The sequence below is a fragment of the Ciconia boyciana genome, chromosome 8 (genome assembly GCF_034638445.1).
Source record: "Ciconia boyciana chromosome 8, ASM3463844v1, whole genome shotgun sequence".
Classification (NCBI taxonomy): domain Eukaryota; kingdom Metazoa; phylum Chordata; class Aves; order Ciconiiformes; family Ciconiidae; genus Ciconia; species Ciconia boyciana.
This window is the reverse complement of record NC_132941.1, coordinates 16,387,595-16,401,204: the sequence shown is the minus strand read 5'-3', so window position 1 is coordinate 16,401,204 and position 13,610 is coordinate 16,387,595. Positions and strand designations below refer to the sequence as shown.

Below are 13,610 nucleotides of genomic sequence, written 5' to 3'. Positions count from 1 at the left end.
TCTTAGAATAAGTGTCATTAGCATGACTTGTATAAACTAATCTTAAAACTCTAAAACATTTTAAAAGTCTCGCATTTAATTTCTGAGCATAGGGGAGCTTTCTATGCTCACTGTTCAGAAAAAGTGATTCACTTCATCAATCTTGAGTTATTTTGCCATGGTAACAGCTTATTTTACATTATGGACAAGGCAGCTTTTAGATACGTCTTTGGCCTGTCCAGAGGCATCTGAAGCTTCTGAGTAACTTCAAGTCACATATGTTCACAAAGATATTGTTAAAAAGCAACCTCAAAAATCCCATCTGAACAGCAAGTCTGTGGATGATGAACTTTGGAAGTAGGTGTCAAAAAGGGCAGCTGTCTAGAGTCTAGTGGAAGAAAGCAGGGCAAGCAACTCTGCATGGGAGGTATTGCTCTGCAGAGAACGTTCTGCCTACATTTGGTAGAATTAACCACCATTTGTCTGACTTGGCAAGCAGGTTCAGGTTATCTATAACTTTATGTTATGAAGCACGCAGACATGTGGCAATGATTATGCAGTGACAATCTAAAGTCAGACAGCGCTAACATAACTGTGTTACTGTTACATTGTCACCATCCTTCTGGCTGAGAATCCACCTCTCACAGTACTACCAAGTACAAGCTGGTATTTTTAGCTGACTCCTTTATGTGCCTCTTGAGCACTTAGTTTTGCCTGTAAATACTTCTCTGTATTTTGGTTTCTACTTTACTTCTGTCTGGTCTGATGATTCTTCCTATGGTCTGTGAACCACTGCTAGTATCTGTGAAAGATAACCTAGAAAATCAAACTGATCATCTCAATTTGTGAAACAAATATTCTCATCTCCACTGGGAAGTTGTTAAGCATCTAGAGATCAAAACAGTGCAATGACATTTTGTCAATGCAGAGCAAACTGACTGATCAACTATTTTCTTCCTCCTTTTCCTGATGTGAATCTCTTTTCTATCTCTCCCTCCCTCCTTTATTTCCTCTGTTCTGTCCCTTGTCTTGGTTGCAGACTATTGTTACTTTTCTCATAATTATTCTGTATCTGGCCCCCAGCTGATATATTAGCTACCCTAGCTCAGGTTTCTACTGAGCAAATCCTGTGAAGTAGATGTACAGAAATAAGCAGCCCTGAAAATAAGTTATTTCTAATCAAATTCAAGTTGAAGTCTTTACTTAAGCCCAAGAAGCTTTATGAATTAACCCATTTATTGATACCAGATGCATAGTACAGGACATTGCAGCGGCTTCCCAAAATGTACTCTCCGTTGTGAAGTTAGGTCTTTCCCTGATATTGAACAAGGCTGGCTGCAGCTCCAGACTGAATGGGGTAGAGGCCATAGCTGCACACATGCTCTCACACCGTGTGAAGGAAAGCACATACCCCTGCATTGGACAGTGACAATGGGAGCAAAAGCACTGTCATCTCTCCTCCTCTTACTCCCTTCCTCTGTCTGACCATTTCCTATCCTGGTAAATCAACTCCTGTGATTGAGCCTAGGTAACCTTCTCATCGTTACCACATACTTAGTTGAAATTATTTTTCTAAGTAAAGAGATTCAAGTTTTTCTAGATGACCAACCACTCCAGGCCAAGAGGCACATTAGCTCATGCCTTTAGCGTAGCCCTTCCCTCAGCTGTAGCCTCACTGAAAAACATTTGACCTAAATTCAGAGGTGGTTTGAGCTAGGGCTAGTTTATACAGCTACAAGACTCAATTTAGGTACAGAAGTGCTATCAATCTACTTTGCACAGATGCAGGCCAAGCACACTAACAAAGCTGATGGTTCGACAATACCTTAACCGGTCCCCACACAGAGCAGATCATTTTCGTGCTCTTTATCAACTGGGAGGAAACCTACATCGTATCACAGCATGTATAACCTCAGCATGTACTCCCAGACCACAGGCAAGTGCTGAAGCAGCAACAACCATGCAGCTTTGTGAAAGAGCATGAACTCCATCACCCCCCATGACAGTCACTTATACCAGCTGTGCAAAATGAGCCAGCACAGAGGCCTGCCGCTCTGAGCAGGCCGGGCCATGTGAAAGGTTCCCACAGACCACAGGCCTGACCCCAAATCACAGATCTGTTTATTTCATGACCTAACTCAGGCTGCCTTGAGCTCAACAGTGCTTTAGTTAAGGACCGCAGATCTAGCGTAGCACTCACTTTAATTAATGATACTTCTCACCCCTGGAGTTTTTTGCCATTTTTGGTCATCAGGACCTTAAAAATAATTACCAGATCAGAGAGTTAATTAAGTAATTCCCTTTAGCCTCATACCATCCACACCTGCTGTTTGTGAACATGCAGTCTGCTTTTCCTGCATCTTTGTTGTTAGGATCTTTCTTAGTCAATATTCTTATTTCTGTCAAAAGTCCAATGAGAAAAGCCCATAATTTCCACATTTCCAGTGACTTGGTCTCTTCATTTATTTATTCACCTCCACCTTGCCCAAAAGGTTTGTGAAAACTTTTCTTATTCTCTGATGTCTTGTTTTCTAGCTGCATCCAACTTTTCCCTGTCAACTTAAATTGACTGCCTGTTTAGCTTGAGGCCATTTCTGATACAGGCCTTGTTCTACAAGTCAGCTATCAGAGCATGGCTATATGATGACCCCTGTATTCTCCTTAGTGTTGTCTTCTGCAGTAAATTATGTTCAATTACACATCAGTCACAGGCTTCTCCTCTTCATTCCACATGTACAGAGTGTGGTATATCATTCCATTACTTCAAATTGCCTGTGTCTTCAATGGAAGATGAGCGAGATGTATGTTATTCTATTATCCCACATCTGCTTCTATATATACCTTTACATTGCTGTGTTCTAGTCATGCCTTTCAGGAAATTGCCTTTGTGACTCTTCCTTCACATTTCTCACCCTGAAATCAGCAGAGGCTTCCTCGCTACTGCCCTTTTTTGTGCAGTACAGCTTGTCCTCTTTCCCAAGAAACAAAGCAGGTTACTTTCGGATGGGATGCCTGCTTCCTTTGTTCTACAGAAAGAACAGTTAGGTTGCTCCTGAACCTAGGTTTCCCATGCTGGCTCATGAAAAAACATTTCCATGGCTTCTTTATTTCTTTTACTGCCATCAAAGGCTGATACTTAGAGCTTTTCCCCCCCCTCTATTTTTTTTTTTTGTTCTGCCAAGTCAAACTGCACTTGAGAGTAACCATGCTCATCTGTTTCAGATGGAGATTATTTTACGTTTACAAGACACGAACCCATCGGAGTGTGTGGACAGATCATCCCTGTGAGTATCTCTACTAGCGCTTTCTATTTATTTTCATTTGAACGAGCTCTCTTTAAAGACACATAAAACATGGTCCTCAGCTATGTGTGTTTTCCATTACGAAAAAAGCTGAGCTCATATTGTTGACATATCTTTAACAGCCTCCCTGCAAATGCTTATTTGAACATGCTAATAGGGTTTAGGCTCTGTTATTAGGAGTTAAGTTCTCAAGTCATAGAATTCTCATGATTAAAACAAGCAAAGCAAAACACAGTGTTAATATGCTGTCAGTGGTTATGGATGTTCACACAACTTATAGAAAATTGATGCTTTGCTGTGGTAGTCTTTTTATTTATTTAGTTTTTACTCTGATTTAATAGGCTCCTCAGTTCCTGGGAGAATGTGGTGCATTTTAATTCCATTCTTTCCTGCTATTTCTTTTACAAGGCTGGAGGAGAAAAGGAAACTCCAGGAGATGTATCATTACAATTAACATTGTGTAGCTAATAAAAGACATGAAATGTTTGTTTTATTCGTTATGAGAGAGAAGCACAGCATTTCATCAAATCTAATACTCCCCCTACACCTCAATATACATCCTTAATATACTCTTGCTGAACACTGCATGGGAATTACACTGAGAAGCTAACTTTTTCAGAAGAACCAGTTAACTGACTTCGGCAGAAATTTCAATGGGAGGCTCACATATAGCTATTAAAATATTGTGTGGAAGCTTTTTTCCTTGACAAAGCACTGGGGAACTAATCAGGACATTCTCTGAAATTTTTGTTGATGTTGGTTTTTTGTTTTGTTCATGTTAACCACAAAGCCACTAAACAGCAACATGCAGCAATTCCATTAAAAGAGGAGCAGCCAGAAAAGATTGCTTTAACAATGTTAAGCCCTTTTCCCCTATTTATATTTGTTGTTATTTCATGTGTTTGTTAAGGGGTGGCTATTGTGTTTGGCATTCCGTAGAAACCCAGAGAAACATGCAAACGACTCAGAGAGTCTGTGGCTACACCCGTCCTGCAAACACCTACGCACTCCCCTAAATTGACTCGCAAGTGGCCCTTATGAGTGAATGATTCCACAGCTCTGTCCCCATTCTTCAGCCAAGCACATGGATAAGCATTTGCAAAATGACAACCCCAACATCTAACCCCAAAGTTGCTGGACATCTCTCATTGAGCCTAACTTACAGATCTGTTGAAGAAACTTGGCCACAGGCTGAAGATCATGCCAAAAGCAGGATTTATTTAGTTTAGATTTGTAAAACTCTTTGTTCAGGGTACCCAGCCATTTACCATACTTGTTTATTCTTCCCCCCAGTTTGTCCTCCAAAACTTCAACATGGCTGTCATACACATCTATTCTAATACTGCTCTTAATCTAATGTTACATATTTCCTCCACAGCTACCAGTCACACAGTACAGCCCCTGGGCTGCTGCATGCACTTAGCCATTACACTAGCAAATATGTTATTACAAAAATAAAATTAAACAGCAAGCCTAACACTAAACTCCTCATCCTCTCACATCCTAGCTTCCATCAAAACATATGCTCTTTGGCAGCTTTGTAGCATAAACAGGGCTATATACTACCCTATAAAAACTCGTCAGAGCTGTCCTTGCAATACCATTAGAAGTACAGGCTGTCAGCACACTGTTGGCCCTATAGCTCCCCTCCCAGGTTTATATACTGGCGATGGAATTAAAACATCACTTTGTCTCCAGAGTTTATAAACAACTGAGGGAGTAAAAAATTGGGTGTTCAGTGAAGGAAAGACAGTTGTGTATTTTTTCAAGCTAGCCAGGGGCTAGAGAGATGTCCATGAGAGTGGCAGCTGATATGCATCAGGCAATAACATGTTCTGGCCAGTGGCTGACTCTTTGTGACTGGTATTTTCTATTTTCTTTCCAAAGGAGATTATTATGTGCATTTATAAAAGTGATTGTGCAAACGCAGTTATTTTATTACTCTGGCATTTCCACTGAAATCAGCGGGACTATCCACTTAACCTGTTAGGATCAGGGCTTGATATAGCAAGGCTTGTTACTCTTATCTTTATCCACAACTTGTTTGTGCATCAAACTAATATAATTCACTACATCTGCTGCTGCAGTTAAATGATGTTGAAATTAATGATGATACAAAATTTTATATCAGTGAAGAGTGTTTCTCAACTTGTTCTTTTAACATCTTCCATGTAAATTGCTCAGCAAAAAGTTTTAAAGAAAATTAAATACTTTGACCAAGCATCGACATTTATGGGCTTTTTATTGTAATCCCATCAATTAAGGATTATATAATTTTGAGTATAAATTTTATATCTTAAGATGTATTCAGGGATAGGAAATTTACATCCAAAAATGCTTCAGCATGAACAAACAGTTCTTTCCAAATGTATCAGAAGCAAGAACTATTTGTCATGGGCGAATTAAAAGTGCCAATTGCAAAACAGTAAATGAAATAAAAAGTTGTGACTAAAAAAATTAACAGATAACAGAAGATCCTTTCATGAAGACTGCAGGTGGGGGCTGTATTTCTTCGAACAGGAGAGAAAGAACTAAAAGGTCACCATTGTCGCTTTCTTAATGGCAGTAATTAAAAAAAAAATCCTTGCTTTGTGCTGGGAAAGATTTATGTTGAGGATCAGCCTGAGAAATAAGTGAGGTAGCAGCTTGACATCTTGAAAACAAAACACCACTGCAATATTTTTCCATCTATCAACTTTTATTTTTTCCTACAGTGGAACTTCCCCCTGCTGATGTTTGCATGGAAGATTGCTCCAGCTCTGTGCTGTGGCAATACAGTAGTTATTAAACCAGCAGAACAAACACCACTCAGCGCTCTCTATATGGGAGCCCTCATCAAGGAGGTAAGAATAATTGACAGGAATAATGTCTCTGTCTCTCCTTGTGGGGAAGGAACTACCAGCACATGTCTGGTTTAATGTGCTCCGTCAGTTTTAATAAATCATGCTTCCCTTCATTCATTCCTATTTTGACAGGCTGGCTTTCCACCAGGAGTTGTCAATATTTTGCCAGGATTTGGTCCAATTGTTGGTGCAGCCATAGCATCTCATGTTGGCATTGATAAAATTGCTTTCACGGGATCCACTGAGGTAAGAGGATTCACGGATATGTTACTGTAAAATGTGAGTAAATACTTAGGGTGATAGTATTAAGTCCTTGTGCTACATTTCTCACTGTCACCAAGTAAAAGAGCCACATCTAAATAACAGTGGTCTGTCCTTCCCAGCTAAACTTATGTACTGCAGTACTTCCAAAGCAGAAATGGCTGCTTTCCTCTGGCCCCTGCTGTGCTCGGCACCTCAGCACAGGAGATATGCCTGGAAAAATATTGCTGGGATTTCCTGTGGGCTTATGAGGATGTGAATCACATGCAAGTAGGCAGAACATCCCGTGTATATCACAGCACACATAAATGCTGCTTTAGCATCCATAATTTGTGTATCTTGGCATACTTGGGGAAAAGGGGAGAGGAAGGGGGCAAATTGGGGCAAATGTACTTCAACTTTAATGCTGCATTCAAGTATATTGAGAATGAGGAGGAGGTCTAAAAAGGAAGCAGTGCAGGGAGAAAAGGAGATTGTCCAAGGTGTCTGTTCCCAACATGATGGAAAGAAGCTGTCCAGAAGATGAAGGGAGTCAGTTGTCTCCTGGATGCCAAAATGTCTTGCTATAAGTCTATGATGCAGATGTTACAGAGGAGGTTCGGTCTGAAGATGAAGGCTGTAATCTACAGAAAGAGTAACAAATCCCTCAAAACGCAGATCATGTCTTGCTCTCCAATATGTGGAAAGCCAGCTGTTATCAGGGTTCGGGTGGGGATGATAGAGGTACTCCAGACTGAAGTCACAGGAGAAGGGGCCTTATCTCATTGTCTGAAGGCAGACAGAAAGGAATCTCAGTGGGAGTTTCAGGGCTGGTTATATTTAGAGAGTGCTAAACCCAGCCCTTTTAAATTCAAAATCTGACAAACTATTGTATGGAGGGAGCTAAACCCCAGGGATCCAGTCTCTCTTTGATATGTTTGACTCCCACTCGTGGCAGTGGGAGGCTTTATGCATCCCAGGGATACTGCTCTTCACAATGAGTCAATTTGTTTTTGATTTGAGTTGATAAATTCACTGACCAAGCAGCCCTACTAGATATGTGTGGGTATCTCCCTGGTGGGCCCAGGGATTGCAGATTATTTCAAATATTTCATGCAATTATTTCAAAGAAATTATTCTGTTGGAATTATCCTGTAATTGAGTTTGGAAGTCACCACACACAAGCCTAAATTACCAGTAAAAGGTAGCTGCAGTCATATGCTTAATTTGCACACACACAGTTGTTTTGCAATTACTATATGTCTACATGATTTTTTAATGGTAATTTTAGATTATAATATACACAGGTTCCATTCTAAGTCAATGGCAACATCAGATTTCAGATTATTCTGTGGAATTACTCTAGTCATTACATCTCCTGTAACCAATTTATATTAGCATCCTGGAATACTGAAAACTTTAATATGAGCTGATTACCCCCCATAAATTAAGCTGAAACAATTGTTTTCATAAAGATATGTGGTCTCTGTTTAAGATAAATATTCTATTATACAGGATGTTGCACTGTTTGGAGGAGGGAAAATACAGATGGGTTAGGTTTCAAAGTTGTCTTTTGTAGCCAAAATAAATTTTTATTGTAGTTCCAGACAGCTTTAGTTTTAATAGGCGTTTAAACTCAAAAGCTGTGGGTTTTATACTAACTCAGTGCCCACCTTTAAAAGCCTTACTAATAGGAAGTGAAAAGCATTACAGAGATGAAAAAGCAATTCTTTAAGAACCTAAAGCAAGAACAGATGGAACGTTTTAATGCAGAGTTAGTGTAAACTATTCCATATTGTTTCTGATTTCCTGTAACACTGAATTTTTGTAACAGCAAGTCAACATTGTAACATTTTAAACACAATGCTGTGATATGAGCTATACTGTAGAGTCTTTGACTTCTCCAAAACAGATTTCAATTTCTAATGAAATAATAATGGAAATATTTTGTCTCTCTGGTCTTGCCTGAGGCATGTCAACTGTACACTCCAGTGATGTGGACTTCCGATAGCCATCAGATATATAAATGCCACGATATTAACTTCCATTCCCCCATTTCATCCGGTGCTAGTTAAGGCAGTTAATACTTTCAACTTGAGCAAGTTAATGATAAAGCCTATCAGTACAAAAGCAAAGATCAAGTTTAGATGTCCGAAGCACAGGTTTTTCTCAAGTTTTCACAATGAGGTTCTTTTGGAAAAAAATATAAATGCTTTACCTTTGAAGTATATACTTATGGCTAATGAATATGCCCCATTTGCCTGTAAAAGTCACAAAACCCAGGCTATTATTATCTATTTCCTGCAAAGTTTTTTTAAAGGCAGAAAACAGGCTGCTCTTCCTACAAAAAATTTAATGCTAATGTTTTCCAAAATTTGTAGAACCCAGTCCATAGAAATATGAGCCAAAAGGCCAAGTTCATGACCTTAACTCAATAAAGCCTGACATAGCCCCCACCAAAGATCCATCCAGCCTAGCACCTTATCTTGCAACATGACCAGTAACAGATGCTTATAGAAGAGAGCATGTGTAGAGTGATCCTTTCCTTGCCATAGCCTCACAGCTTCTGGTAATCAACAATTTAAAGACTTCCTGAGCCCGAAGGTACATTTGGACAATTGTATTTAATAGCAACCAATGGCCTTGTCGACCATGCATTAGTCCAGTACCTCTTGAAACTCCTGACAATTGTGAGGCCTCGAGCCTGTGCCTATGCAATGGCAACACATAAATGACTTGTAATTTATGAAACTGATTTCTAATTTATGATGCTGGTCCAGTTGGCACTCTCTATTTCCTTTCTGTTTCTTAGATTCTTTAGTGCTTTGAAAATTGTTTTAAGTACTACTATTTACTTTTCACACACTCCCCCCAAAAATATATAGGAAAAAATCATAAAGAGCTCTTTCTCTGTGGTACCATCACTGTTTGATTCCACTGCTCTCCCTCTTTCCTTCTGACCCCTCCTTTTATGGGTTAGCTCACACATGTTAAAAGAGTAGTCTGCCAACTCTTTCATGCCTTAGCCGGCCTGCTTCTTATGAAACACCCTCCCATGGATCACCTCCTCTCCCAGTCCCCTAGCGCATGGCTCTCAAAACTCTTCCCTCTACAGCTCACTAGGAAGGGTTCTGCAGACACCCAGGAGGCTGTGAATTTCACTTTGACAACTGTCACACTGAAAGAAAGAAAATCATACTGAGTATGAAAGCAAGCCTAAAAATATTGTGCCGCCTTAGATTCCAGCAGCTTTCTTGGCTTCTCTGCTTGCTTTGGTTCGTACTCTTCAGCAGCTTGCTTGGTATGGGTATTTTAATAAAAGTGTTTATTTTTACTGTGTTGTTTTTAGTGAACCAGGGATAATCCATGATCCTCCGGCAATCTCCTCTCAGGCTTCACTGACACGTTTTTTCCTCATCTTCCACAATCAGATGAAACTTAAACTGCCAAAACCAATCTTTCTTCCAGCCAATCTGACCATGTCAACACTTGATCCTCTCCCTTTCCTACCTTCCCTTGAAAGCCCACAATCAATTTAAATATCTCATTATGTCTTACTGTATTTCTCCTTGATCTTTCTGGTCCCTAGCTGTAGGGTGAAATGCTCACTCAGCAGGACCTTGGGAGTGGTTCTGTTAAAGCTCAGCTATGTCCCACACTACCCCAGTTGTTAATTATACATGCCTCTCCCTTTTACTCTGCCCCTCTCTGCCTCAGCTTCCTCACTGTTCCATCTACTCCTTTCTATTTGAGTTCCTTTTAAAAAATTACTAGCAACAATTTAATTAGAATAAAACTCAGTCATTTGTATTTTCTGAGCTTAAGAACAGATCCAAACTCAGGATGTCTGGCTTACCCATGTTTCTGCTGTTGGGCTGCAGAGCTCAGAAGTACAGGAGAGGTTACACAAGTCTCTTCGCTTCCCCAGTTAAATGAACAGTGGACCGTATTTATTTCCAAGACAAGTGCTGATGAGGAGACAATTTTTACACATATCAGAAATGCAGAGAGGTTCTTTATATTACCTTCTTATTTTCTGAAATAACTTTTGCTAAGTAGCAAAGGGGAGGCCTTCAAATAGCAGAGAAAAGCAGGCATCAAAAGCTGCTTTACTCTTCATTTGCCTTTATTTCCACTCAAGTCTGTGAATTCAGTTACAGGCTTTGCAAATACAGCCATTTTGACTGCTGCGAACTGTCTGGCCACGTCTGTATATGTGTGCTCCATTTGAACGGGAACTGCATACCCATAAATTCCTGGTGTACATGGAATAGTTGGGTGCAGTATGTTCTGGGCTTAAGAGTAGAGATGATTATGGAGAGCAGGAAGTTATAAATTTAAAAATATGTGCATTTAAAGCACTGGCTGCAGCTTACAAAATTGTATTTTGCTTGTTGCAAAAGTTTAATGAGTTCTAATAACTTCTGTTCAAAAACAAATGTGTTGTTAGCTCCAAATCAGAGTGGCTTACAAGTCTCTCCAGTTGTTAAATGCTCTCAAGATGAGAATTATAGATAGCACACAAAACTTTGAAGCCCTGGCCAACAAGAAATGTATCCTAAGTGGCTGGTTTCCACTTTATTCAAACTATGACCCATTAAAATGCAGGCAGATTAAAGATAGGATTCAGGTCTGTGTTCATGAAGTTCTGTAGAGTAACCCAAATAAATATCCAACAAATTGGTTTGGATGCCTGTGTAAACAAAAGGTCTATAAACAACTGCAATAAACCCCAGCAAAAGAGTCTACATTTTGCTTGGCAGAATGTTTTCTTTATGCACTTAGATTAACAAACCATGATCTCATCATTAGTCAACAAGATACTAGAGAGACCATCAAAGCAAACTACAGGAGAGTCGAGATTGATTCATGCCAAACAAATGTTTGTAGCTAACAGCTGTATTACCACTGATTCTAATTTACTCAGCAGGATTCTCCTTTCATTTCCAAAGTGAGATGAATGTCACAATGCATGATGTAGACAGAATGTCTACCTACTGCACGAGCAATGAGTTGTGTCAGCTCTCCTGGATCACACAATCTCTTGCTGGTTTTGGATATCACGAAGAATTACATCCTGGCATTTTCTACTTTAGCAACAAGAATCCTAAAGGTGATTTGACCTGTTCTGAGAAGTCTGTTAGCCTACCACGCTACACACATGCCCTGTTCAAAATAAGGAGGATTTAGGGAGGCTACATTATCATTAATTCCTGCTTCTGCTGAATGTTTTTGATCATAGCTTGGACAGCTTGTGCCTCCTGAATGAACAGCAGTTGTTTCCCTTTTCCTTCCTTGGTGTTTTTGGTAGAATTTAGGGAGCGGTCCTTGGGCAACTGTTCTGCCTCTTTGCCTATAAAAGACACGTGTCAAAAGGATTCACCTTCTTAAAACTGAAACTAATAGCGTGGTGTATCAGCCCTGTCAAAGTTAACAAGAGTTCAGCCACAGACTTCCATGGGGCCGGGATTTATCCCAAAGAACAAATGAGCCATTTATAGCTTAGGATCCTCTCCAGGAATTTCTGTTTGGGATTGCCTTTTTACTTGTACTGCACTGTTCACTATGCTCTTTTCAGGGCTGCTACTCACACAGGGCATTGCACAGTCAAATAAAGCTGCTCTTTTTCATGTCAATATTTCAAAATTCACTTGTCTTTGCTGGAAACACACCCTGAACATGCCATGCAGTCCTAAAATGTTTCTCAGAAAGATTTTGCATACAATCTGGAATTTAAAAAAAAAATCGGACAGACTAAGTAAGCAGCAGCATGGGTTTGAAGGTTTTGCCAAAACACTGACATCCAGTGCCTCAACAGCTGGAGAGAGAAAACTGAAATTCCAGAAAACATAGAAAATTGCTGTCTGATCGTACCATCTCCCCAAAACTTAATCAATCTCTTGTAACTTAAAACACTGTTCTTCAGATATTCTCTCAATATCCCAAGAAAGGTATAATAGAGAAGATGGGCAGCCCAGTTACTTAAAATGCCTAAATAACTGAAGATGTATGTCTCCTCTGTCAATTTTTGTGCTGTTCATGGAATCTTTTGTTCATCTACATAGCTTCCTGTGCAGTCTTACCTTCACAGTCTTGTCTGTGGCAGTATGCAAGAAAATTACATGCTGTTCAGCTAGACTGCTGTTCCTCTACATTCAGGTGTTCCCTAATGACTTAACGTGTATCTGCAATCAAAGGAAGGTTCAGAGCAGAGGAGAAGCCAGACATTCTGACAGAGCTGTAGAGGTAGTATCACAAACCTTGGAGATTTGCTTTTGACTCATGAGACTTCCAGTGCTTTAACAGGAACAGGCGAACCCACCTGTACCATTTAGAAACACTGATTTCTGTCTGAAAACAGAAAATTTAGAGAACATGAAAGGCAACAGACTTTTTCGAGTTTCTGCACGAAGTATTTAAAATGTGATTGAATAAGCCGCCTCTTGAAAGAGACATTAAACTTCCAAACACAAAAGGCATAAATAAGCAATAATCAAATGTTTTATATCATGATACACTCTCAATGCCTAACGTCATACAGTTCACAGTCCAGAAACAGACCCTTCCAGGACTATTCTTCAAATAGCTTTTTTGCACAGGGGTGCCGCAAAATGTTTCTTTAATCTTTTTTGTTGTTGTTGTTCTGAATAACAAATTGTTTTCTTTGAGATGAGCCAAATTACATCTGCCTCACCCTCCATGCAGCTTACAATGTTATGGTACTTCACAAGCTATCCAGGGATACTCCTGATATCAATCTTGAAGCCTATTCAAAATAAGGATGAGGAGTCAGGGCTTTCTCTGCCAACATTCCTGCTGAATAATCACAGAGCTCCATTATCTGTGGGGGAGTCCTCTCTTCCAGTGTTCCCTTGCAAGGCTGTACTCTCTATTGGGAGCTCACAGATATAGCTGAGACACACCACAGGAAGCATGTACTGAAAGACCATACAGATTGCAATACTATCACTTATCCCTTTCATGCTGTCTTTCTCCATAAAGGGAGGGTCAGTCACAAAAGGCTGCCTTTGTCACTAAATAATCACAGCGCTGGTGCCTTCCCTAAGACTTTTCTCAACCTGTAAGTGCATAGGGCACAATAGGAGCACAGTGAACAAAAATGCTGAGCAGCATGAGCCCTACCATCCTGATGTCTACACTGATTTCTAATGGGAGGGACTCACTGATTTCTAATGGGAGTTTGTACTTGGAAACTTGACAACAACCTCCCTGTATTAACAATAGT

General features: G+C 39.9%; 1 protein-coding gene across 2 annotated transcripts in view; it reads left to right on the top strand.

Moving 5' to 3' along the window:
- Positions 1-13,610, top strand: part of ALDH1A2 (aldehyde dehydrogenase 1 family member A2) — a 214,198-nt gene that overhangs the window by 187,754 nt on the left and 12,834 nt on the right. Inside the window, exons 6-8 of one of the 2 annotated variants that reach the window (XM_072870179.1) lie at positions 3,202-3,263; positions 5,996-6,124; positions 6,257-6,370. In XM_072870179.1, the coding sequence (XP_072726280.1) occupies positions 3,202-3,263; positions 5,996-6,124; positions 6,257-6,370 (305 nt within the window). The remainder of the gene's footprint in view (positions 1-3,201; positions 3,264-5,995; positions 6,125-6,256; positions 6,371-13,610) is intronic. The other variant, XM_072870180.1, reaches the window with a different exon arrangement.